The sequence below is a fragment of the Periophthalmus magnuspinnatus genome, chromosome 16 (genome assembly GCF_009829125.3).
Source record: "Periophthalmus magnuspinnatus isolate fPerMag1 chromosome 16, fPerMag1.2.pri, whole genome shotgun sequence".
Classification (NCBI taxonomy): Eukaryota; Metazoa; Chordata; class Actinopteri; order Gobiiformes; family Gobiidae; genus Periophthalmus; species Periophthalmus magnuspinnatus.
In genome coordinates, this window is record NC_047141.1 from 21,545,570 (window position 1) to 21,569,761 (window position 24,192).

A 24,192-nucleotide genomic window follows, 5' to 3' on the forward strand; every position below is an offset into this window, starting at 1 on the left:
TACTTTTGAGACTTAGTCTTTTTTAATGTATTTACAGTATTTGATGTGCGTGTTGTGTTTCAGCCTGAGGCAGAAAAAAAGGCTACGCTTAAAATGCAACACAGTTTATTGGCATCACACATTAACCATTGTTCATATAAAGAGGGAATGTATCAAGTATAGACTATGAAAGTGCAAATAACATTTCAAGGATTAGTTGCTTTACAATAGAAAATCTGGATGAGTTACAAAATGTCTGTTTTTTAAAATAAGTTACCTGGACATTAGAGGTGAAATACAAAGTACAGATCCCATTGAGAAGTGTACCCAGTTCATGCACAGCATACTGTCAGTCACACACAAGGTTCATAACCACTTTTACCTGATCACATTTCAGGCCAAGTTAGCTCCACTAACTTCATTATGGCACACACACAACTCCAAGACACATCTTTACGGCCAATGTTGTTCTAGGCCTGTTGATTTGAATAGAGATCACTTCATTCATTCAGACAGTAGTCTGTGAGTAATTAGAACCTAATATTTTACAATCTTCTTTGATAGAATATTTATATTGCAACTGTCCTCTGTTTAGTGTCTATAGCAAAATACATTAGGTCAACTCCAAAGTCAGTAAAGTGATTTAGTCTCTAAAACAGTATCTTTTGCAGCACTCAAACTAAAATATAAATCAAAAATGTAAAGAAAAGTCATTCACTGCCATTACACTCCTCTGATTCTCCAATGTTACTCTACTTAAACAAAAGCCTCATGCTACAGATAAACCAAAAACATCAGTTAGGAGCTCCTTTTTGCACACTACATACTAGTGAGAAAACATAAGGTAATGGGGTATATATTTGGTTTACACCATAAATACTGTGTAATTAGCACTCTGAAAATGTTCAAATCAAAAGGTGATTAACACAAAGGCACTGTAATTGTGACAGCAGAGAAATGTCCCACACACATTCAGTTTGCGCCACAACTCTTGGACTAAACAACGGTGCCATACTAAATCTAAAATTAGGATGTTGTTATCCTTGAAAGTGCCTTTTCCTGCATCAGAAAAACAAGGCTACTCACATGTGTGCTTCTCAAGCTATGTTTGACTGCACGCAAATGTGTACATTTAGAAATAACCCTTAGGCTGATCCAGGTTCAAATTCGACAGGTGACATTTGTGACTAAAATGTCTTGTTTTTTTAATTCATATCCACTGTGAATCTAAAATAACTCCTTGTGCATATCTCATATTTACAATAAATAACTGCTCTGTGGTTCAGTGGTTCTGTTTAGATATCACCAGCAGAAGTATTGAAGGAAATTATGGCTTGAGAGTTTCACATTAACGTTTTACTGAGTGGTTCAGATTAAATTCAACAGGCACAATTTGCTTTAAAGAATCCACTTAGTGACTGCAAATTGTGCTTTTGCTCGTCAGTGTTTGGCACCTACAAAATAAGCAGACTTAAACAGGCAAGGCAGTTAGTCCTTACCTGCTCCCAATAGATTTAACATCACTGCTAAATACAACCGTGGCCTCTATAGAGCCATCAGGTCCTAAAACATACAATAGGCTATAGATCCAGTGGAGACACAGCGCACCAGCCTACAGTTTCTATCTAAAAGGTCCTCTGACTCAAACTGACACAGCAGCCTTTGCCTATATCAGTTACTCAGCACAATATTTACTTTAGGAAATATACGCCACAAAATGCTTCACAAAAGTACGCTCTTCCTCCCCAGGGATTGGACTAAAATCAGAATAAGAAACAAAGGGATTCGATTTATCCTGAAAGTTTGTCATGAGCACAATCAGAGACATCCTCCACGCTGTCATCATTGGGCACTCTTAGGGCTGTTTGGCTTTTCGAGATCCTCCATCATACCAAGTGCACTTGTTCTTCCCACTCAGAGGAGCTGGTGCTGGGCAGCTGCTCGGACACAGAGTGGCACTGTGGAGTGTCCACCACGTGGCCAAGCCTCCAGGCTTCAGGGTGTGTGTGCTCTGCGCTGGGCGGCACTGAGTAAGGCAGGGGCTCCAGCTGCACCAGCTCCAGCTGCTTAGGCCTCTCTGCTACAGCTACAGCTCCAGCACTTTCCTTCTGCTCTATAGCACTTGCACATACCTCCGCCTCCACTTCTTTTGTATTCTCTGAGACAACCAGAGCAGATTTGTCCTGCTCATCTCGAAGGCTTTCATCTTCATCCTCAGTGTGAAGCGCACACAGGTTTGTGTCAGTGTCGGAGGAGGTGGGGGGGACTAGGGTGATACCTTGAGGGTTCATGTCATGGAACCAGGCCATGATGTTTCCCAGCAGGTTTGTGTTTGCAGCTAAAGCAGAGGACGAGGACGGCTCCTGGCTGCTACATGTGGTGGAGTCTAGGGTGTCGCTGGAGGAGAAGAGGCCCGTGGAGGAGTTATTGCCTCCTGGAGCCATTGGGATGGGGAGGGACGTCCTGTACATGTGACCTGTAGTAGAGTACTGACCACTGATGGACAGTCTGGACAGACTGTCTCCTAACTCCAGCAGCTCAGAGCTGCTCAAAGAGGCTCGGGTCATTGCCTCCACACCTACAGGGCTCTGCTCCAAATGAGAGGGCAGTGAGGTGCCGATGGCCCCCAGCGACACATCATGAGGCTCATCGGACTCTCTACCCCCTGTCATCCCTGACTCCTGGAGAGACAGCTGAATGGCCAATAGAATGTTTGGGTCATCTTCATCCAAAGAGCTGAGACCCTGAAATAATGGATTAAAATATGCACACACGTTAGATACTGATATTGCTTGTATTTATTCCAGTTCTACTTTTTTAAAACAAAATCCTGGGCTCACCATTAAATGTCTGTGCCCACCGAGGTCATGTCCATCTTTATAAAAACACAAAACATTAATAACAGCTAATAGACAGTTAACACAGTTATTGTTTCCTGAAGTTAGAAACTTGACCAACAATGGCCAGATTCTATTCTTACAGAAAATACATGGATGAAGATTGAACATAGTAGTGAATTAAATTTAAGACATTGGGTTTATTCTAAAAAGGCTGAGTGCTTTACCAAAATACAATATTTCATATGACCCAATCTCAGTTTTACATATCCATCTGTCCACTTAAGTAGGAGGAAGTGTTTCTTACCTAAAGTGCCATCACTGGGGTCATCGGGGTCTGGGGTATCACTCCGCAGACTGGACATGTCACCTCTCCTCCGCTGCCTGTGCCTCCGTCTGTACTGGAACTCTGCATATTCCTGTGAGAGGAGAAAGTTACTTTTCGTTATGGTGTGGATAAGTTGATTCCCATTTGAGATTTCTGACATACTGTCAGTGAGTGGAGTGTGAATGATAGAGAAGTAATTACAGAGACTTTCACAAAGCAGGCCTAAATTAATTTTAAAAGAGAGCATTTGCATAAAGCACATTAAAATGCTATTCATTAAACTTTATCAGAAAAATCTCCATGTCTTAAATTGGTATTTAGATGATGTTGACTGACAGCCAGGTGTGTATCATAACACTGATATCCAATTATTTAGAGATGAGTAAGTGATAGCCACCATGGCACAATCTACTTTCAATCTGATTAAGTAATACATCATCAGGTTAAGATAAACTCTATAGCCCTGGTCTACAGGTACCACTGCATGCAGCGTAACTACCCAAACTATGCTCCTGTTTTGGTCAAAATAAGACACTGCAGAATGACGAACTAAACTTAACTCAAATAAACTGGCACACTTGAAGAAGAGCAATTATCTGTGGCTACATCTAGTGAACCCAGATTATTAGGGTTAATTCAAATCAACCAGATTGAATGATAGACTGAAGAATCAAAAACTGTGGTAACAAACAAGGTTGAGCAAGTAATATACACTTAAAAACTAACATCTACACAAACATTTGCATATACCCAATGAAACACCTCCGTACCTCAGGCGACGCAAATCCTAAATATTCCCAGTCCCATGTACCTCCAGCAAAACTGAAAAAAAAAAAGTGAATCACATCATACATTTAAAACACCTAAAGAGATGGTATTATACTACAGGTTATTGTTAACATAACATATTTAGATCACCGTGTTACCTTTTATTGTTTTGAAAATGCTACATTTGCCAAAATCAACATATTCAAATGTTTAAGTAGTTTCAGTTTCATTTTGACTGATGGGTTACATAGAAGCATGGGTTTGTACTGCTATGAAGAGGGTTTCAATAGAATCTGGGACAGATCGCCATAATACTCAATAATACTCAAACATGCATGGATGATACATACAAACCCTTCAGACATGTTTTTGATGAGGGTACATTATAACATGGTAAAAAGCTCCAATTTTGCATAATATCTCTCTGTAAAACATACATACATATGATTTCACATTTTACCTGCGCCTGGGAGCCTCCGGTGAGTCACTGGGTGCTACTCCTCTGGCCACAGAGGCCAAGAACTCCTGCCTCTTCTGCTGAATCAGACAGGCTGCACGGATGATCTTATGGCGGGGGGTCCTCAGGTAAGGGCGATTTACTTTCTGTGCAAGGTCCTCTGTTACCATCTCCAAATCAGTCTACAAACAAAGAATCATGCTAGTAACACATTCAGAGAGTAAACGGTATGGCAATACAAAGCCTTTGATGACAGCCAGCCTGTCAGCACTGAGCACTGATACCTGCATAAGCTCATAGATCTCTTTCTTTGTGCTTTTGGGCTCAAGGAAGAACCCATAAGGATAAGAGCACTTCAGGATGCGTCGAGTCTTTAGTAGTTCTAGAACTGCGTCTTCAATGAAAGTGGTGTCAGGTGGGCCCCCTTCTCCTGCAATAAGTACAGCAAAGAACAATGTCTAAACTAAGCATGTAGGTATGTTTCTCAATATTTATAATTCATCATAAAGATACTCATATGGTGTACCATAATTCTCAGTATGCAGCATATTGTATTTCATATTCTCTTTATATAACCAGGCTTGAGAATATTGCTTTTTTGGCAAGTTTTGAGGGATTTTAAATTGAACCTTGCACAAAAGACAGGAAACTTGACACCACACTTGATGTCTACACACTAGAAGGTGTTTAATAAGTTAAAAACAAAAATGTTTCTATCAAGCATATGAACTGTCTTGCTTTTGGTTGTGCTTTTTCAACACCTTTATGGGATCTCTCCTGCTGCGTTTTCTCAAAGCTGAACATCAAAGTAGACGGGATGTGTTGAAAAGTGTAATAGAGACTGACAGTGTTACATCTGGCCCATACTCACTTCCACTCAGGGCTCTGCTGAGCTGCTCCATCTTCTCTTTGGCGGTTTTCAACAGGCGTTGCTCCAGCTAATGTAAGAAGACAGAAGCTTTTAGGGCCTCTTGTTAAGTAAAAATATCTAGACAAACACTTAGGAGAATAGAAAGCAAGGTAAATTTCACTAGACTAAAGGCACTATGACGTCCATCTTAGAAAATGTGTAAGTCTGGATTGGAAAATAACAAGAAGCAGATTCAAATGTACATCTAATATGTAAAGTGGCAACCGGGCAGTACCTGATAGCTGTGTTCATGGTTCTTGAACCGTGTGTAGTAGTGCATAAAGCGATCAAGTTCCTGAAAATTCTGGTGTTTCTTCTCTGCCTGCAAAATTAGACATAAAACTGGTGAACATTGTGAATACAGACAAACGTTTTTTTTATTATTACTGATGTATAATTTGGCTTGTTGTTTTATGAAAATAATGTAGCATTTATTTTGTAGTATGAGCTGTACCTCTTCGGTCATCTCCTTTGACTGCTCCTCCACCTGCTGGATGACTTCATAGCGAGTGCATCGATAGTACCCTCCAGTGGATGAGCTGTGCTTTTTCCATTCTTCCAGACAGATCCAGCAGAAATCATACTTGCACTACAGGAACAGATATAATACAACAAAAATAGTTATAGGAAGGTAATAACACTATATACAAAGAGAATGATATTTACACACATCAGAACATACAAGCAGAAATGTGTTGCAACCCAGGAACAAACTTAACAATAGACAAATATACTTCTTTATTTGCTGGGCATAAAAATTCTGAACTGTTGGCATAATCACAAAAATCGCACAGAAAAATAATTACAATACATAAAACAACCACTAGCAATCTATAGCACACACAAGACTCCAATGTATTACAAGATGTCCCTTGGTTGTTATGGAAACTCTGCCATGACTGTTGTTACATGACACTTCAACAAATCAATACAAAGGAAACAAGTGGGAGCGGCGACGAGTATCTGACAGATAAACAAAAAGAAAATGTTTGTACTGGACAGATGTAATAGAAGTCTGGAGACTACGGACAGGGGCAAAAAGTGGAAGCACAAAGACAAAGACCAAATGTTCCTTGGCAACACACAATCCTGAGTTTCTAAGCAACAGCAGTAACGCCACGTCTTTCCAGGTAATGACAAGTCAAGAGACTCAGTGGCCTTTGTGAACTAATCTCCATCTCCTCTCAGCCTCTTCAGCTCAGACATCTGCAGCCAGACAGCAGCAGGGCCAGCACACACACCTCATGACAGCTTACTGCTCTTTTCGACACTGCAAAGTCTCCAAAGTTGGTATAACAAATACTACACCCCAGAGGTGGGGATCCAAAATATGTTATTTATTTTAGAGAGTACCACTATAGTAAAAAGGTAGTTGATGAACATATCAAATTCTGTTTGGACATAACATCTGATTAATGCTTTAGAGTTCAGGTACACGAAAGTAAATAAAGCACAGATTCTAGTATTTCTGGCACAACAAAAAGACCAAAAAATAGACAGACATGTTTTCTCAAGTAAGAATACTGTTACCATAGGTGTTACTATTTTTGTATTTGTCTTTTGGTATAATCCTCTACTACTCTGCGAGAGGACTAACACTCCAAAGGTAAAATTGTGTGTTTTATTGAGAGTCCTATGCCAAAATGAAAATTCACTATTCATTCAAGGCAAATTAAGGGATGATATCAGAGTATACAAAATGTTGAATGAGTTGAAAAAGACCCTTTAAGTGAAGTGATTACATACTCACACCTGCTGATATAATTGCCACATTACCCTTGTACATTTCCTTAAAATTGAGTCCCCATTTATATCCATTATAATTATGATTAATATATGCCTATACTTGTGTTTCAAGTATGGTTACAAATTAATGAACTTTTACCACTTGAGCGTCATTAAAACTAAGTGGAAACAAACTCAAAAGTCTCATTACAGATGTTAATCATTTAAAGGCCTCCAGAGCTACAACATAGGTCAGTGATTTGACAAATCAATGTACTTTTGGCCCTAACTTCTGTATTTTGAGTATTATTATCTATACATTTTATGGCTGTTATAAAGTTCTTTTTTTTTTTTTTAACTCATCCAAATGCCTTATTTTTGCATAGTCCAATAATAACTTTTAATGCCCATGCCATTAATAAAGGAAACTTCCAATACCACATGATCTGTTATAAATCATTTGAAAGCTTGGGCTCACAGACCAAATCAACATGATTGACTTGGCCTGCACCATGCAGCAGCTAGCACTAGCACCTGCTGGTGTAAACAGCTACATTAATAATCAACAATAACAACTCATTTTAGTTTGATGGTTCACTATTGTCTCCATGATGATTTCACGTAAACAATGATTCATTTGGACAACTATTTTATTATTGGGAAACATACCTTGGCACATTGCATGTGGTTGCAGCCCTCATTCTTCTGAATAGGGGACTTGCAGTTGGCACAGGGCTTGGAATTAGTGAGTAACCAGAGGCAGTTGGCGGCATCCTCGTAAGCTTCACTCACACCAGCCACTTCAGCATAAGGAGAGGAGCACACATAAAGCCTTAATGAGGTACAAAAGATGCAGCAAACGCACTGTTGAGCTTCAAAGAGGTTCACTGCTTAGACATTGTTATTTGTGTCTCCTGTTTTACTCAAGCACCCACATAGAGCAAGTCTGAAATCCTGATCAAAATCAGTATCTAAGGGAACTCAAATAGGAGAAAATATAATAAAGGGTGGTTGCTTTTATCACTCAAATATAATAGGTTGGTGTTTGAGCCATTGCAACCTTAATCAGGGGAGGTCTGGTTTCAACAACTGATTCTTTAAAATGAATAACTATTCGTAGGCATACTTTATGTATGCATTATGTACTTCTCATCAGAGTGACAAAGTTCCAAATATTCTGCTCCTGAACCAGAACATTGTTATAAAGAGATGCCTCAGTACTAATATTTGATAGAGACTGTACACTTACACTCCTGAGGTTTCATCTCAGTGACTTTCTGCAGCCATGATGTCCATGTCTCACAGTCACAGGGCTCATGAGCCTCTCCTTGACACTCCCTAGAATCACAACTGATTTAAAAACAAAATACTACAATACGGTGGCAAAGTCATAGTAGTTCACAAACAAATGGGCTTGTATTAATATGCATTGGTAGAGCATAAACTTTGCATATACATATGAAGATTGAACATAAAGACAGTTAAGAAAACAAAGTTCTGAAATTCAGTTTTGCAAAAAATAATTGCAAAATGCATTCATCTGGAATTAATACAGTTTGTATATTTATACAATCATAAAAGATCACCAGACACCTTCTGAGCTCCCTTGCTTTTCCTTCTCAGTGCATCAGGTGTGTCTTTTTAAAAAAGGGTAGTGGATTAAAATGTAGAAGAAACAATATTTATGCTAAATATTGGTCATCTTTGGAGTATCACACCCATTTTAAAATATGAAAAAAGATTGTCACAGATATTTGGTAAATCCCCAAAATAAATTCCTCAAATCCCTTGACTCTAAAACTACTCCATAGTATTTTGAACCTATTTATTTGAGATCAGTAGTGATTAAAACTGACCAACAGAAGAGGTGTCCTTTGCCACAGTCTACAGCTGGCGCTCTGAGGAGGGGGAAGCTCAGAGAGTCTGAGGTAGAACTTCCAGGACCCTGTCTGTTGAGCCTCACCGCCCTCTCACATCCTGCCACGGGACACCAGCGGATCGCAGGGTTATTCTCCACAAACGCCTGACAACAAAGAGCAATGTTAGCAGTGATGGACTAATAACATAAAATAATGGGAAACGCTGTTTGTTACAAACATGTAGGCCAGAAGAAGAAATATAGACATCAATGTATAAAAAATTATAATATCAGTATCAATGTATTTTAATATGCATGCTCTTTAGATCTGAGTTAACTAAAGAAATTTATGGTCCAAAAGACATGCCATGTGAACTAATAAAAGGGGGCGATGTGTGGTGCTGGCAAAAGCTCTTAAACTATCAAGTATTTGACACAAGTTGCACTTACAAGATCACTGGAATTCTCACAAATACAAATATTAATACATAGCAAAAGACAAAGTTTAAATCTGTCAACTGGACAAATCGTTCAAGAGTGAAGACATTTCTCTGTTCATCCAAGCCACTGCCTTATATCGATCTGAAGGGAGGGGCTGGAAAACTGGAAAACTGGAAACAATAGATGTTTACAGTTTCAGTGTAGTTAGCCCCTCCCTTCAGACTGATATAAGACAGTGGCCACCAGCAATCTGACCAGAACTGAAGAAGCGGCTTGTATGAGCAGAGAAACTTCTTCACTCTTACAATGATTTGTCCAGTTGACAGATTTAAACTTCGTCTTTTGCTATGGATCAGACCTGGACGACTGAGGGATTACACAGACAAATATTAATACAGAAACTTACTAGTAAACAGGGAATTTATCTTTAAAAAGGCAGATTACCCGCTCAACTTACACCTAAATGTCAAAACTCACACCAAGCCATCACCTTTCTGCTGTAGTCTAAAATGTTAAATTCCAATAAAATAATTATTGTAGGTTTTTCCTGTTCACCACAAAAATTGTATATACTAAATCTGTTTTTATTTTTATTAATTCATACGTTTAGTCTACCTTAATGTCAAACTGGAGATAGCGCCTGTCCATCTCTCTTGAGACAACACTCTCTATAACTTCCACAGGCACAAGTTGGTAGCAGTCAAACGCAGGGCAGAAGATGTTGTGAGCTTCACCCTCCTGAATCTTCATATTCAGAAACCTGCAGATGTACATTTTTCATTAATCACAATTATAGCTTAGCTTATTAGCTAATTATAGCTTTCATAACCTACCCTTCCCAGCATGCTCTGCAGAACTCATGGCCACATGGCATGTCAACTGGCTCTTCAAAAACGGAAAAGGAAGACATGCAGATACCGCACTGAAATACAAATGTAACACATAAGATTATGCAGAGGCTAAACTGATCAAAATGTTAAAAAGAGCAAGCTGACATTTTTGCATTAGAGAGGGAAATAATGCACAAAATTATGCAAAATACACACCCCCAAAACACAGAGCTCTTGTTATAGTGAAGCCTGGGCCTGACAAAAGAAATAAAGGAGCCAGTGTGCCTCTACAATGTAAGTATTGATTTGAAAAAGAGCAGAATGAGATATAATCAAGTGTAACCTTTAAACGGGCCCTTGAGTAGAACACAGTCGTCTGGCACAAGACACATCTTTTTAGAGGTTCAATAAGGGCTGCCAGTTTCAAGATTTCAAGACAAATTGCCGCCTATCAGACGCTATTATCCATTAACAACAGGCCACAAAATAAAATTATTCCAATTATTCTAAAAAGATAAGTTGAATAAAAGGCTTGAGCTCCCTAAAAGTTTTCTTAGTTGTTGTTCTTTCAATATCATAAGTACAAAAAAGTACCGTATTTTCCGCACTATAAGGCGCACCTAAAAGCCTTTAATTTTCTCAAAAACCCACAGTGCGCCTTATAATCCGATGCGCCTTATATATGGATCAATATTGGTCAATTATGACACCCGTAGTCAGGAGGCGTCGCTGAAGTAATAGCGGTAATAACCCTTTAAGGACTGAGCACACTGTGGGCCAGTATAGCTCACCTAAACCTAGACTTTTATTATTTTTTAGCCATAAAAATCATGTTAAACGAAGTATCAGCATTTGCTGCATTTTTTCCACACAACTACTTCTATTTTACACATCCATCTGTATTTTTTCTTTTACGCGTCGAATAAATGACTGGGAAAATCCCCGCAGCCCCGCGCTCTCATTCAACACCTTCAGGACAACAGAGGCAGATTACCGTAATGACGGTAAAATATTTCGATAGCCCCGTGTCTCCGCTTTGAGACGCCGTTTGAGTTTACATGAGAGCACGACTGGGCGCGGAGTTACGCTGCTGGAAAGTCCGCCACCCACTCTATCTGCAACGACAGGATCCGACGCTATAGGGATAACGGGGAGACGGGGAGACAGCGCCGGGCGACATACGCCACAATCTGCCAATGGATCGCGGATGCCTGGGCTGATATATCAGTCTCAACTGTGGTCCGAGTTTCACGAAGGCAGGAATTGTCACTGAACTGTTAGACAACAGCAGCAACACGGATAATGGCGATTTTGACGAGACGGAATCGGGCACTTTGAATGAGCTCGACCAACTGTTCAACTCAGACACTGAAGAGGTAGAACTCGGATTCGTGAATGAGGAATGAACTGAAAAAGTGAGGCTTTACGTGTTTCTTTCACGTGTTTACAACTAAACAAGGCTGGAGATATTGTGACTATGGACATTAACGTTTGAACAACGTTGAGTTATTGTTATTACTTTGCACTATTTCGAGAGTTACTATATTGTGATGCATTAACTTGTTTTGTGAGTTTGATTGACTTATCTGACTGTTTTGTTGACATTCCCTTTAGCGCAGCTCCATCTCGTGGATGCGTAACACAACCCCAGATACTACAGTAGTTTATATTCTATGCGCCTTATAATGCGGTGCGCCCTATATATGAAATTTGTTTTAAAATAGGCCATTCATTGAAGGTGCGCCTTATATTCCGATGCGCCTTATAGTGCGGAAAATACGGTAGTAATTTTAGTGTAATAAAAAAGACATTAAAAATTATTTTGACTAGCATTCGAAAACAACACACTAATAATGATAATGATCAGTTATAATATATTGTAGCATATTTTTAGATGCAATACTGGAAATCAATGCATTAAGATGTAATACATAAATATAAATGCAACTGGCACATTTAGTGTGGACTAAGTGGAGGCAAACAAAATCCACAATATTCAGTCAAGGGTCTACAAGAACAAGATGTGACAAGATTGGACATAATTTAGGTAGATATACTGAGTAATTTGAGTGTTATTATATTATATAGAAATTTTCTGTGAAAAAAAGTATAAAGAGCATCGAATTTGCATTTCTTTTGTTATTTACTTTACAAATGTCACTATAAACTGTTTTACTCTTACTTACATTTGTTTTATCTCTTTTTCGTTCCGTAGTACATCGGTCTTACATTTAAAACATTTCTTTGATGCTTTTCAAGTGTAGTTTGAATGTTGATAAGTCAAAAAAATTAAATTAAGATACTGTGGTTAGGTTCTTACTACAAAAAATGTCAAATGTTGTGTGTATTCATTGTAAGTGCCGTTAATACCAGGGCTGACTCTTCATCTGCAGGCATGAGGCTTATTTGGTCTGGAGAGGTGATAGAAGAGCGAGCAGTGCGAGGTGTGCGGGGAGAGGGCAGTGTGTCCCATGCATTGCAGCCACTAGGGGGCGGGTTGGGCATCTGCACTCCAGAACGCTGACAGCATTCCTCTGCATCTTTCATCCAGGCTTCCAACAGCTTCTCTCTGTCCCAGTCTGTGTATAGACACATGACAGGACTACATCAATGGCAAAGCACAACAATGGCTACAATTGGAAGGGACAGTTTTCCATGGTAACAATGGAAAATATGTCTATAAGTTCTGTAAGAGCCATAATACTTTGCTGACTCATACATCTAAGACCAGGAGCCATCGGGTTTTCTGCTTTAGAAAATATGTCCAATCTCAAAACAAAGACATTACTAGAAAATGAGCCTTCTTGCGGGGGAAACTGCAGGACTTGCAAACTGTGGCTAGTCTATATTTTCTGACAAAATGGTCGGCTCTTAAAAAAGAAACATGTACCCCAGTCAACAGAGCAAATAGGCCATTATCAGTCTGCCAAAATGACTTCTGCAGCAGTTAAAGGCCCCAGTCTCTAAATGGCCTCATTTAGATAATGAATATTACCACAATTCGCCTCATTTTATTTCAGTTAAAACTCATCAATACATTAAAAGTGTCTAGAAGTAATAATTATGATGTTTAGTTGTAAGTTTTATAATATGTAAATCATACAAAGAATAGTGAGTCTGATGGTTTAATTACATATAACAGAGAGGCTCTAGTTTGTGTTTGTACCATGGGCGCGCAGTAGTGCCTCTGCAGTGAAGAGGGGGGCCTGGAGCATGTCAGCCGTCTCGACTATCAGCATGTCCTTCAGCCTGCGGAGGTCCTGAGGCCGCAAGCCCTCAAACAGCTACAAAACACAGCAGATAGAGAAATAACTAGGGCAATTAGGGGGGAAAAATCAACACGGTAATAATATGATCATGTTTTTTCCCTAAAAAAAGAATAAAGAAATAAAAACTAAAAAGATGGTAGCAAGCATGTGGCACTGTGTAAAAAATGAAAAATGTGTCTTTGTTATAGCTATTTTGCGTGTGCACATTTGAATCTTCACCAATAGAGTGCCACATTTTCAGATTTAAAGCATTAACTTGACTTAACTACGAGTCCAGCATTTCACATGGTTTGGAAATCAAATAAAGCACAATTGCCAAACCCAGCGTTGTTTAGTTCTGTGGAAAATGAGGTTTATGAGATTCTGTTCATAGTTTCAGCCCTATTAAATCCCCCCTAAAACATTTCAGGCATTTTGCAAGCTTCAAGTGACATCAATTGAGTGAGTGTGCTGCGATGCCCATTGGTATTTTGTACCTCTCTTCTGTCGAGGGCTGCGTACTCGGCTTCTATACCCTCCGCCTCAGGGGCCAGAGAGAAGACCATCTGCGACTCCAGGCACAGGGCCAGCTCTGTGTGGTGCTGCCTCTCCGCACAGTCACATGGAGTCTCGCGGTTCTCATTCTCAGCAAACAGGTCTGCCTCTCGCTGCACCAGCAACTGAACAATTCAATACAAAACAGTACTTTACATAAGGAGATGAGATTTTATTGTTAGTGTTTTGTAAAGGATGTACATATTTCAACGTTAATCAGACTGTGTGTTTTAGAGCACCCCACACCCAAAAAAAAAAGAAAGAAAGAAAGAATGTATGACTGAAAGCATTGCTCAAGATAGACTCGTTCAAGTTAATGTGAAAATAATATACAAAGTGAAACATTGCAAAATTACAGATTAAAAGAGATGTGGATTACTACATTGAAAGGTTGTCCATTTAAATGAGATCCTATGTTTACAATAGCATATCTTACCTCTACGCACGTCTTCATACCCGAGGCAGCAGCATAGTGCAAACTGGTGTTTTTCTTGTTGTCAGTGGAATTCACATCAGCTCTTTCATACTCTCCATGGTCAAGTTTTGCGCCGGTCCACGAGAGGACAATCCTCAGACACTCTGCCCGCCGGTACTCATCTTCATGTGGTCGTGTGATACGCGGCTGCAGGGCCCCCTCTGAAGTCAGGATCAGGGGCCCCATGCACAGAAGGTGCAGAGAGGTCTCATTGTGCACATTACGCTTATTGGGATTTCCATCTTTGTTTAGAAGAAAAGACCTAACAAATATAAGATTTGAACATTTATATAAACAAACTGACTTATCAATCAGAAAATTTACAATTTTAACATCATTAATGTGCAAGAGCTACATGTTTCCAGCTATGGTACAGCCTGCTTTGCCAGTGAAGATGAACCGAAAGCTAGTTTCTCAATAGAGGTCTTCTCGTGTACTAGAATAGTTGAGTACTAGATGCATATCCTAGCCGGAGCAGGTGCTCAGAAAAACATGGTTTATTCCTGACTTGCTGTACTTTGCAGGAAGAGCATCATTAGAGTGTCTGCCTGGACCTACACATGATAGATTTTCAGTAACAGTTTTTATCAGTCTTTTCAATGGGATTTGTTTTCAGAATGTAAATCAACACCCTTGGATTAATTAATTTAGCGCATTTATTTATGTTCTGTTTTGACAATAATGATGGTGCTTTATAATCTATTGTATTCCTTAACTATAGTAACCTTAAAAAATCAGATGCTTAGTCATTACTTTGCAGAAAACCATAGCTCACAGTTGCAGCTGTGCATACAGTTTTTATGGTGACTATACTCCCAACTGCCTGGAAATTATGCTGGGAAGCCTGCTGTAATCCATCTTCTAAGGTGTGGTGAGGAAAGAGCCAGACACACACGTTTTGCAGCGTGTAATCTGTATTCATGGCATTGATTCTGTATGAAGTGTCTGCAACACGCAAATTTACACCGATCACTCCTGTATGGGTTCAGATGCTTAGTATTTAGTGATAATTTATTTACACACATCCTTTATTTCTATTGTAACAATTTTATTTTATTTTTTTCATTTTCATTTAGCAATACTTAAAACATCTGATAACATGCCATGTAACAGAAAATGTATGGGCAACAGAGCGCCGAGCCCTAACTCAGTGTTTTGTGTTGGACTAATTCAGTTTCAAATAAAAGACTTCACGGTCAACAGCACCATCTTCAGCTATAAGTGCAACATCCCAGCAAAACTGGAATATGACAACTAAAAAACAAAAAATAAGCAAAAAACCCTAAAATGTTTTAATGCAAAAAAATTAATTACCGTAAATTTCGGACTACAGAGCGCACCTGATTAAAAGCCGCACCAGCTAAATTTGAAGAGAAAATCAATTTTGTACATATATAAGCCGCACCTGAATAAAAGCCGCAGGTTTTCATATTGTAACATGAGATATTTACACAGAAAGACGGTGCACTGACACGCTTTTTTTAAAAACTGTGCCTGAAAATTGGAACCAACACGACAACAACACGGGATGAACACATCTGCAGGTTTAGAAAATAAAACTGCACCAAAACGGAAAATCTGCTTTTATTTCCTCTGAAAACTTTTGTCGTCTTTTTACATTGACCAAGTTGGATTCATTGATGTCGAGCTTACGTGCAGTGGCTCTATTTCAGGAGTCGGCAACCCGCGGCTCCGGAGCCGTATGCGCCTCTTTCAGTCTTATACTGCGGCTCTGCGTGGCTGAAGTGTATTTTATTTGTGTTAGCTCTTTTTTGTTGTAGTTTAAATTGGAAGATTATTATGATCTTAAAATAAAATAATATTTTCTTATTTTTCGTTGCTCAAAATAAGCGTCACACTCGCGGAACAATGTTCAAAACAAACACGTCTCACGTCTCACGTCTCACAGACACAGACACAGCTCACAGTCCTGCGTAAAAAGCCCTGATTTTCAGACGCTGTGCGCACAGGGGTCAGGAGCAACTTTCGCCTGTCCCTAATGACACACTAATAAGCTCGTCCGTAGATGTATCATGAAAATCCTGCTGGAAATCGCCACAGAAATCTATTTGATGTAGTAGCAAGTTTATTATCTGCTCTTGTCTCCGCGGTGACGTATCACGTATAACACATCAGACACGACGCACAAAAGTAGAGCCACAAGCGAGTGAAAATGAGCCAAAACAAAAGTCTTTGGAGAGCTTTTAACAAAAGGGAAAAGGACAACTGAGGAGCCAGAAGAGGAGACTACGATCTTCAAGAAAAAGAAAGATAAATTTAACAGACAATGCCTACTTAAAATCTGGGTTTGTCGCTGCAGGTGACTCACGCGCACAGTCCGCTCTACGTAACATACGGGAAAAGCAAATAAGGCAATGAAACCTTCAAAACTGCTTTGGCACATGGAGAATAAGTACCTGGGATTAAACGATACGCCTTTAGAGTTTTTGAAAGAAACTGCGGAGCAGAGTAGACATAATCACATAATCAGCGCAGGGCTCCCTCTGATGCAGCGGTTTGGTGAGTTGTATTTTTTTAATGCACTTAAGTTGTTTTTGCCATATTTATCTGCCACGTGTAGAAGGCTTGTCCGTGAAAATAAAACCCAGGGGCCGTTATCCAGTAAAAAATCCATAAATAAGCCGCACTGCTGTACAAGCCGCAGGGTTCAAAGCGTGGAAAAAAAGTAGCGGCTTATAATCCGAAATTTACGGTAATAAAATAAAAATCAGGTAAAGCGTATAAAAGATACACTTTTGGGATGCAACCTCAGAGAGGCAGGATGCATTCCTAAGATGGCTTTATTGAGAGACAGATGGGACATACATAGACATTTATTTAGTAAAAACATGGACATTTCTTACTATGCAGTAATTTGTTGATAAGTAGCAAGTACTAAATTTATTATTCTTGCAACAGATACTAACCTGAGTAGTCGTAGCATTGCGTGCCGAGCAGCATAGTGTAGAGGAGTGTTGTGCTGGTAGGACTCTCCGTAGGTAGAGTTGGGGTCCAGTGCTTCCTTAAACTGTGGGTTGCTCTCATAGAGTTGACAGGCCAGCAGCTCATCCCCGTTGATGAGGGCTTTTCGAAACTTGGTGGCTGTGTTCCCCATGTTTCCTGTAAAGAGCCTCTCAAGTGGTCCTCAGCAGCTTGGGTTCAGCAGGGCAGCATGGTGAATGTCCTAAAAAAAGACACAAATAAAAGTTAAACAGAATTGAACGCATGAACAAAACACTAAACAGTAACACTGAACTGAACCGTAGGCACGGCATGTTACAGCAATATCAGAAATGAATTAGGAAAATACCAATCTTCAGTTAAATTGATATATTTCTCTTTCCGAATAATAAGAAAAAGTGGCAGTTCTCCCATTGCTCCAAAGTCTGCATAGTCGTCCATACTGTATCAGGAAATAAGCATCTCTATTCCCGTTACAGCTACAATATGGGGCCAGCTAATTTCCCATTGAGAGAAGGACACCACTTCCTCTGTCATCACCAGGAGTTTCCGTTGGGCTCTGCCAACACTGTTCATCCCACAGAGGCCACGAGCTATAATGAAACAGGAGATACTCCTCTCAAGAACATCACGCAGCACGGCACCAATCCACCTCCACCACAGCCATATGGCCCTGACTGTTGGGAATGCAGCTTTTATAATCTTTAGGTTTTTGCTTTTTTGTGTCAGTTCTTACATGGATTTTTAGAAGGCGCTGTTTGAATTTTAAAGTAGAAATACTTTACATTTTTGGTCTTCTTTGTTTCAAGAGTTAACCTTTCCGTTTTATTTTCCTCGTTATCACATGCACACAAAGTGAAAGTGAAAGATAGAAATCAACATCAGATTTAGCAGTGTGTACATACCATTTCAATTATAAAAACACTCCAGAATTCACAAAGTTGGCTATTATGATCAGATTTTTGTGTGCATGTAAACACAATGAGTGTAAAACCAAAATGCGGCCGCTAACTTTGGAATAAATATAAAACACATAAACTAAACCAGCCATGTTTCTGTCCCCCTGTAAATAATAAACATGTCGCAATATTTGTACTTAACAGCAGAACCACAGACATATTTTTCATTTTAGTAGCTAATTTAACGTTATGGTTAACTATTTACCTAACATTAGTTACACACTAGACAACAGTGACAGCCAGAGCCACAACACACCTCGCCTGATGACATATCACACAAATCACAGCAGACAGAATGGATCGCCACCATCCGCTGTTCATGAGACAAAAATAGGCCACGTTTTATTTGTTTACCATTAGCTTAATCACCCATTAAAATCTCGTGCAAGGGTGGTAACAATACAGTACAAAATTCACATCTTTGTGACACGTTTACAAGAGCAACAGTGACCTCAAACCTTGGTAACCGTGTCCTGACTAGATTTCGATCGCTCGATCTGGATGAACTTCAGTGTCCAGCATGTCTTGCTAGCTTTACGTTATTCATAAACAAAACCCAACATGACGCTATCTGCGTTGGCTAATGTGCACGCATACGCTAGCAGAGCTAGCTTGCTAACTGTGCTGTAGCCAACTTGGCTAACCTAGAACACTTGGCAAAGGCAAACTAAACAAATCACTTGTCCAGTGACTGTGAATTGAACTTACATGTACAGTGCAGACTATTACCGTCGTTCCGTCTCTGTAAAAATAACTGTCACACTCGGATTTGTGCCTTACAGAAGCTATTTTGATAAGTGAGTGCTCGCCATATGTGCGCTCCAGTAATGTTTTCACGTCTGTTCCGTGCGCTCGACTGGCTGCGCGCGGGTTGCCAGGTTGACAACATCCCACAAAACACGACTTTGATTCAATATAAGAGAGTGTTGAGAGACGATGAGAGACAGTGGCGACACATATATTCACAAAAGAAGTTATAATATTACGGCTAATTTAAATAAATCACACTTCGCACGTCATTTATAACACTTTATTATCGAGACATGTTAACTAACAACATGCCATACAATTATTTTACTGGACACAAACTATACGTATACCCTGAATGTTATATTTTACAACAGTCTATTTAGTCAGAAAGCAGACTGGAGCCTATCACACTTCTGTTCATGCACTTCTTTAAGTTGGTCTCCGCTGTAATATGATTTTTGACCACTTGAGTGCGACAAAGTCCACTGAAAAAACAAACTTTCTGAGTGAAGGACAGACGCGCTTTTCGCAAACGTGCGAGTCTTTTATGTGATTTATCCAAAATAAAGCAAACGTTATTTAGCTAAATTGACATATATTTAAAAAGTATTTATATTTGAAGTAAAATCTCAAGTCTTCTTGGGTCCATTTGCATGTAGCCTACCCTAAAAGAATGAATTTGAAATTGAACGTGCAGGCCAAGACTATACTTGTGTCACACAAGCAAACTTTTGCGTCTGTTTAATATCAAAGGTCTGAACATTACAATTTAGAACAATATGATATCACATTTGATAAAGAGTGCACAAACATCTTTTTTACAGGCTCAATAAATAATCTATAAGCACAAATGCCTCTTGTAACAAAGCAATGTAAAGCAAACACATTGGGCAAAAAAAGAGAAACAGATAAGCCAAAGACAGTAAACTATACAAACGATTACAGCTGCCTTCATTTTTAGATTTAGGCATTGCGTGAAAAATGTATATGAAATCTATTTTGTCAGTTTAACACAGATAAATAGGGAAGTGTCAAAACAACAAAAACACCTGCTGGACGTGCATGCCAAAAAGGCAAAAAAAAGAGTGTTAACTACAGACTGGTAGGCCTACTTATTATCTGAATAATTTTATTAAATTTAGTTTTAATTGCTGGGGTTAAAAATTGGTTTTGAATTGATCTTTTAAACAGTCCTTTCAACATTATAGTTTGTCAATAGAAGAAGCAAAAAGTTAAACTACTGCTTATTGTGTTTAAACACAATAAATTTGGACTATGGTGGGCCATCATATTTTCTTGATGGAGCCTATTAATGGGAAATACTGAGGCTCATCTAAAGTCTTGGTAATCCAGTCTATTGGTTTGCGTAAAATGAATAGTAGGCTGCCATGCTTTTGGAAGAGGGTGTTTCTTTGCCATAGGAGCTGTTGTTAACCGTGGAGATCAAATCCTCACACTTAATGTCAGCATGTGCGTCTTCTACACTGGGAGCACTGAGGGACAGGCGTCTCCTCTTGCACACTAGTGCATATGAATCTGTTTTCTCTAAAGAGACAGACACTGGTGTGTCAGTCCAGGGCATCACACTGCCATTCATCTCCTCATCCAGTGGCTTTGTTTTGTCTGAGTCTTCAGGAAAATTAGATATGGGACATGCCCGTGGGGACCAGGGTAGGCTGGGGGACACCTTCCTCTGATAGGCCACTCTAGACCCCCAGCCCTGGGTCATGGTGGAGAAGGGCGAGTCGCTGTAATAACTCAGGGCGTGTGATGTTTGCATGGACAGGGACTTGATGCCATAGGGCAGCAGAGGGCTGTACTCCCCTTCATATGGGCTCAGGTCGAGCTTGTTGTTGCTGCTACTGCTGCTGTTTCCTCCTTGCTGCACTGAAGTGACAAACCACCTCTGTGACACTCCATCATCTGTCTGGGGGGACAGGAGGCTGTTGGTCTGTGGCACAGCTCTCTCACTGTTGTAATAGCGGTTTTGAGGAAGGTTGTGTACTAACTGGTCCTGGAACAGAGGCTGCATGGTATAGCGTGCCCCAGGTACAATCTGGTGAGCACGAGAAGATTCAGTGGGGGACGGGGTGAGCCGGTCACTCTCCGGAGCAGTGTACATTCTGAAAAATACATGAGTTATGTGGAAGGCCTCTAGATCAATGGATATAAATAACAATGAAGATATACTCACGAATCATAATTATCTCTGAATCCTTTGGCAAAAGGGTTATGATCTATTTTTAATTGTGTGATCTAAAAGAAAATAAGTAGCAGAGAAGTAAGATTTCTGGAGAATATACTCACTTCTAAAATAAGTGGTATGGCCACTTACATCAGTGTTTTGGTAGGCAGTGACAGCTATAAACTGCGTCTCTGGGAAAGTGAAAGTCTGGGTTTTGTGTTCACTGCTGATGTCCTCCACTCCATCCTCAGAGACCTCCACGATGTGCAGCCGCGGCTGATATTTGTGCAGTGATTGCAATACAATCATCTAGAAAGAAAGAAATTGGTAAAAGTTACAATTTTGTTTCACTATTTAGCCAGCTATGACATTCTCAAACCTAGCCTAATTTACACAATTTTAAAATCACTTTAATATAAAAAAAAAACAACAAACAAAACATACAGATATTTGGAGGTATTCAATAGGCCAGAATTTTGACATTTAATGAACTTAGTACCTAAGTATGAACAAGTACCTGAGATGTGCTGTGATTGGTGCCTTTATTGTTGGTCAGTTTGAGTTTACTGAAGGAGATCTCTTGTCTCATCCAGTGGGCTCCAGTATTTGGTGATTCAGGGTGGATATATATTTTATTTCCTATGAAAAAATAGTAATAATTTTGTGTACATTTGTCCTTTATTCATCAGGCTATACTTTACAGAAGTAATTGTAAAATGGCCAACAGTTCTCAAATCTGCTCTCCTCAAACAATAGTAAAGATTGTGTGAACTTGTGCGCGTGTGGACTCTACCTTGACTGCTGCTGTCCGCCTTGCCGCACGTGACCCACTTGCCTCCTTGAAATCGCCAGTGGTTGGGGTCCGCGAGAACCACCTCCACAAACACGTTGTAATGTGCAGTTAGGTTTAGTCCAGCTATGTTAAAACTTAAAAAAGGAAACATACGCCTGGGAAAACAGAAAATATCGACTTTTGATAGGGCTGACGTGAAACCATGCGCACACAGCAAAGTTTGTCGTGGTTGAGCGGTGCGTACCTGCCCTGTTTAGTGATAATCATCTCCGTGTGGTGTCGGTGGAACTTGAGCCACAGTGGCCGATTGCAAAGGTAGACCTGAGCGCGCGTGTGCGCCGTGGACGCAGGTAGGGCCATGTTGCTGGCGTAGGACGGGTAGAGGCAGCCAGGACTCTGGCCCAGTTGATAGGCCGGACTGAAGTGGCCTCTGCCAGAGGAGGAGGGGGAGAATCCCGTTGGAGGCAGAACGGAGCTCAGATGCAGAGATGAGGGGTACCGGGGTGCACTTGAGGAGCTGTAAACAGTGCCGCTCGCCGTGTAAGGAAGGAACGAGCACGGGTTGCCCGGCTCTGTGCTCTGTTTGGAGGTTGAGGGTGGGATGTAGTAGCGGTCCACGCCATGCTCCGTAAACCTGTTGGCTGCCGACGGTTCCCGCTCCAAGGCCGGAGACTTGCGCTTCTCATCAGATGCGTCTTTAGCAGGTGAGAAAGGACTGCTGTCTCCATCACTGCCGAGCATTTTTATAACCTAAGAAATACAATAAAGAACAAGGCTGTATATTTTGCTCTATTGCATTTTATACAACTATATATATATATATATATATATATATATATATATATATATATATATATATATATATATATATATATATATATATATATATATATATATATATATATATATAAAATAAAAAACTATCATCCACCATATCATGTGTGCCAACCAACGGATTTTGAAGAAACGAACAAATACATTTACAATTTTGTTTGGCCTATTTACAGGTAAACCATTACTGTGTCTGTTAAACTTTCGAAAAACAGGTTAAATTATAAATAGGCTATATCCTAAGGCTTTTTTATAGCTGTAAAAATCCTGAAATATATCTGTCAATCTCATATAAATAATATACATTTACTTAAATCGTGGCTAACGCACAGCACCATTTTTACGCGCGGGAAGAATTTGATCAAATAGTAAGTTTCTTGTGCTGATGATAGATTATGTTTCAGACATTTTCAGAAAGTTAACACGTTTAATGTTATTGCAAGGCTGCGCTTTCTACATGGATCTATAAAATGATATTGAATGAATTAACATTTGAAATTAGGCTATAGGCTATATGTCTAATTAAACGTTTTGGTAATAATTAACCTACATTATTTCTATTTATTTGACGTGAAAAAGCACACACCTAGACTAATTTTATCCCGTTTGAAAAAAATAAATAAATAAGTGACGTTTTATTAATCTGATAAATGATGTCTAAAATGACACGAATAATGTCTGGATAAAAATTACCAGTAAAATCAATAACCCAATTAAGTAAAAAATAAATAAATAAAAAAAATTTAAAAATCGTGTGACCATTATCAGGCCAATAAAACAAAAATAGCCAACAGTGGTCTATAAATTTATTTTTCTAAGATCATGGGCCTGAGCTGTAAAATTTGTAGAGCTAAAATGTATGAAAAGCAGTGACTTACCAAGTGCTTATTTGTTTTGTAGGTAAACTGCCAAAGGGGTTGGTTCGTCTAAATGCTGATTTTTTCGTCCATGTAACTTCATAAATCTTGTCTTTGATCTAGAAGAGTGAGACCCGTGCGCAAAATGTTGAACGGCAAAGAAGCGCACCGCCGCTTTCTGCGCGCTACTGCCATGACGCACGAGTAGCAGCCTATTATCGGGTCCTCCTCTGGACCCCAGGGGAGGGGCCGGGGATCCTCAGTATCACTGGCACAAGGTGCGAGATCTTAAAAACCACACTGCGTCTGTGAACGTCGGATTTTAACAAATAAACTCAGCCCATGCACAGGTTAATTTTAGGGGTAGGAATACTTTTATCGGTTTAAAAATGTGGGCAAATGATTTATATTTAAAATTAGTGTAATGTTCTTGATATTCCTTGAA

General features: G+C 39.6%; 2 protein-coding genes across 2 annotated transcripts; both read right to left on the reverse strand.

The window, feature by feature from the left end:
- Window positions 1-88: 88 nt before the first annotated feature.
- On the reverse strand, window positions 89-19,185 carry LOC117383324 (ankyrin repeat and IBR domain-containing protein 1-like). Its single transcript, XM_033980474.2, has 20 exons — window positions 19,040-19,185; window positions 17,339-17,595; window positions 14,373-14,673; window positions 13,879-14,061; window positions 13,300-13,417; window positions 12,504-12,712; window positions 10,137-10,225; window positions 9,919-10,063; window positions 8,861-9,027; window positions 8,254-8,342; window positions 7,674-7,804; window positions 5,734-5,868; window positions 5,515-5,601; window positions 5,241-5,307; window positions 4,654-4,799; window positions 4,373-4,551; window positions 3,915-3,966; window positions 3,124-3,235; window positions 2,820-2,854; window positions 89-2,723 (listed from the first exon to the last, which is right to left on the reverse strand). The coding sequence occupies exons 2-20, from the start codon at window positions 17,524-17,526 to the stop codon at window positions 1,866-1,868; spliced, it is 3,291 nt and encodes a 1,096-aa protein (XP_033836365.1). The 5' UTR covers window positions 17,527-17,595; window positions 19,040-19,185; the 3' UTR covers window positions 89-1,865.
- A 1,178-nt stretch (window positions 19,186-20,363) lies between these two features.
- On the reverse strand, window positions 20,364-23,831 carry LOC117383424 (eomesodermin-like). The gene is made up of 7 exons (XM_033980603.2): window positions 23,769-23,831; window positions 22,304-22,809; window positions 22,060-22,214; window positions 21,784-21,905; window positions 21,417-21,575; window positions 21,276-21,337; window positions 20,364-21,204 (listed from the first exon to the last, which is right to left on the reverse strand). The coding sequence occupies exons 2-7, from the start codon at window positions 22,798-22,800 to the stop codon at window positions 20,436-20,438; spliced, it is 1,764 nt and encodes a 587-aa protein (XP_033836494.1). The 5' UTR covers window positions 22,801-22,809; window positions 23,769-23,831; the 3' UTR covers window positions 20,364-20,435.
- Between the last annotated feature and the right edge of the window lie 361 nt (window positions 23,832-24,192).

Coding starts and splice junctions, on each gene's coding strand:
- LOC117383324 (XM_033980474.2), bottom strand. CDS start 17,526: ATGGGGAACACAGCCACCAAGTTTCGAAAAGCCCTCATCAACGGGGAT. Junction 14,062..14,372: donor GTATGAAGACGTGCGTAGAG/GTAAGATATGCT, acceptor TGAATTGTTCAG/TTGCTGGTGCAGCGAGAGGC. Junction 2,855..3,123: donor CCCCAGTGATGGCACTTTAG/GTAAGAAACACT, acceptor GTTTTTATAAAG/ATGGACATGACCTCGGTGGG.
- LOC117383424 (XM_033980603.2), bottom strand. CDS start 22,800: ATGCTCGGCAGTGATGGAGACAGCAGTCCTTTCTCACCTGCTAAAGAC. Junction 21,576..21,783: donor CCAATCACAGCACATCTCAG/GTACTTGTTCAT, acceptor CTTTCTTTCTAG/ATGATTGTATTGCAATCACT. Junction 21,205..21,275: donor TTCAGAGATAATTATGATTC/GTGAGTATATCT, acceptor TGTATTTTTCAG/AATGTACACTGCTCCGGAGA.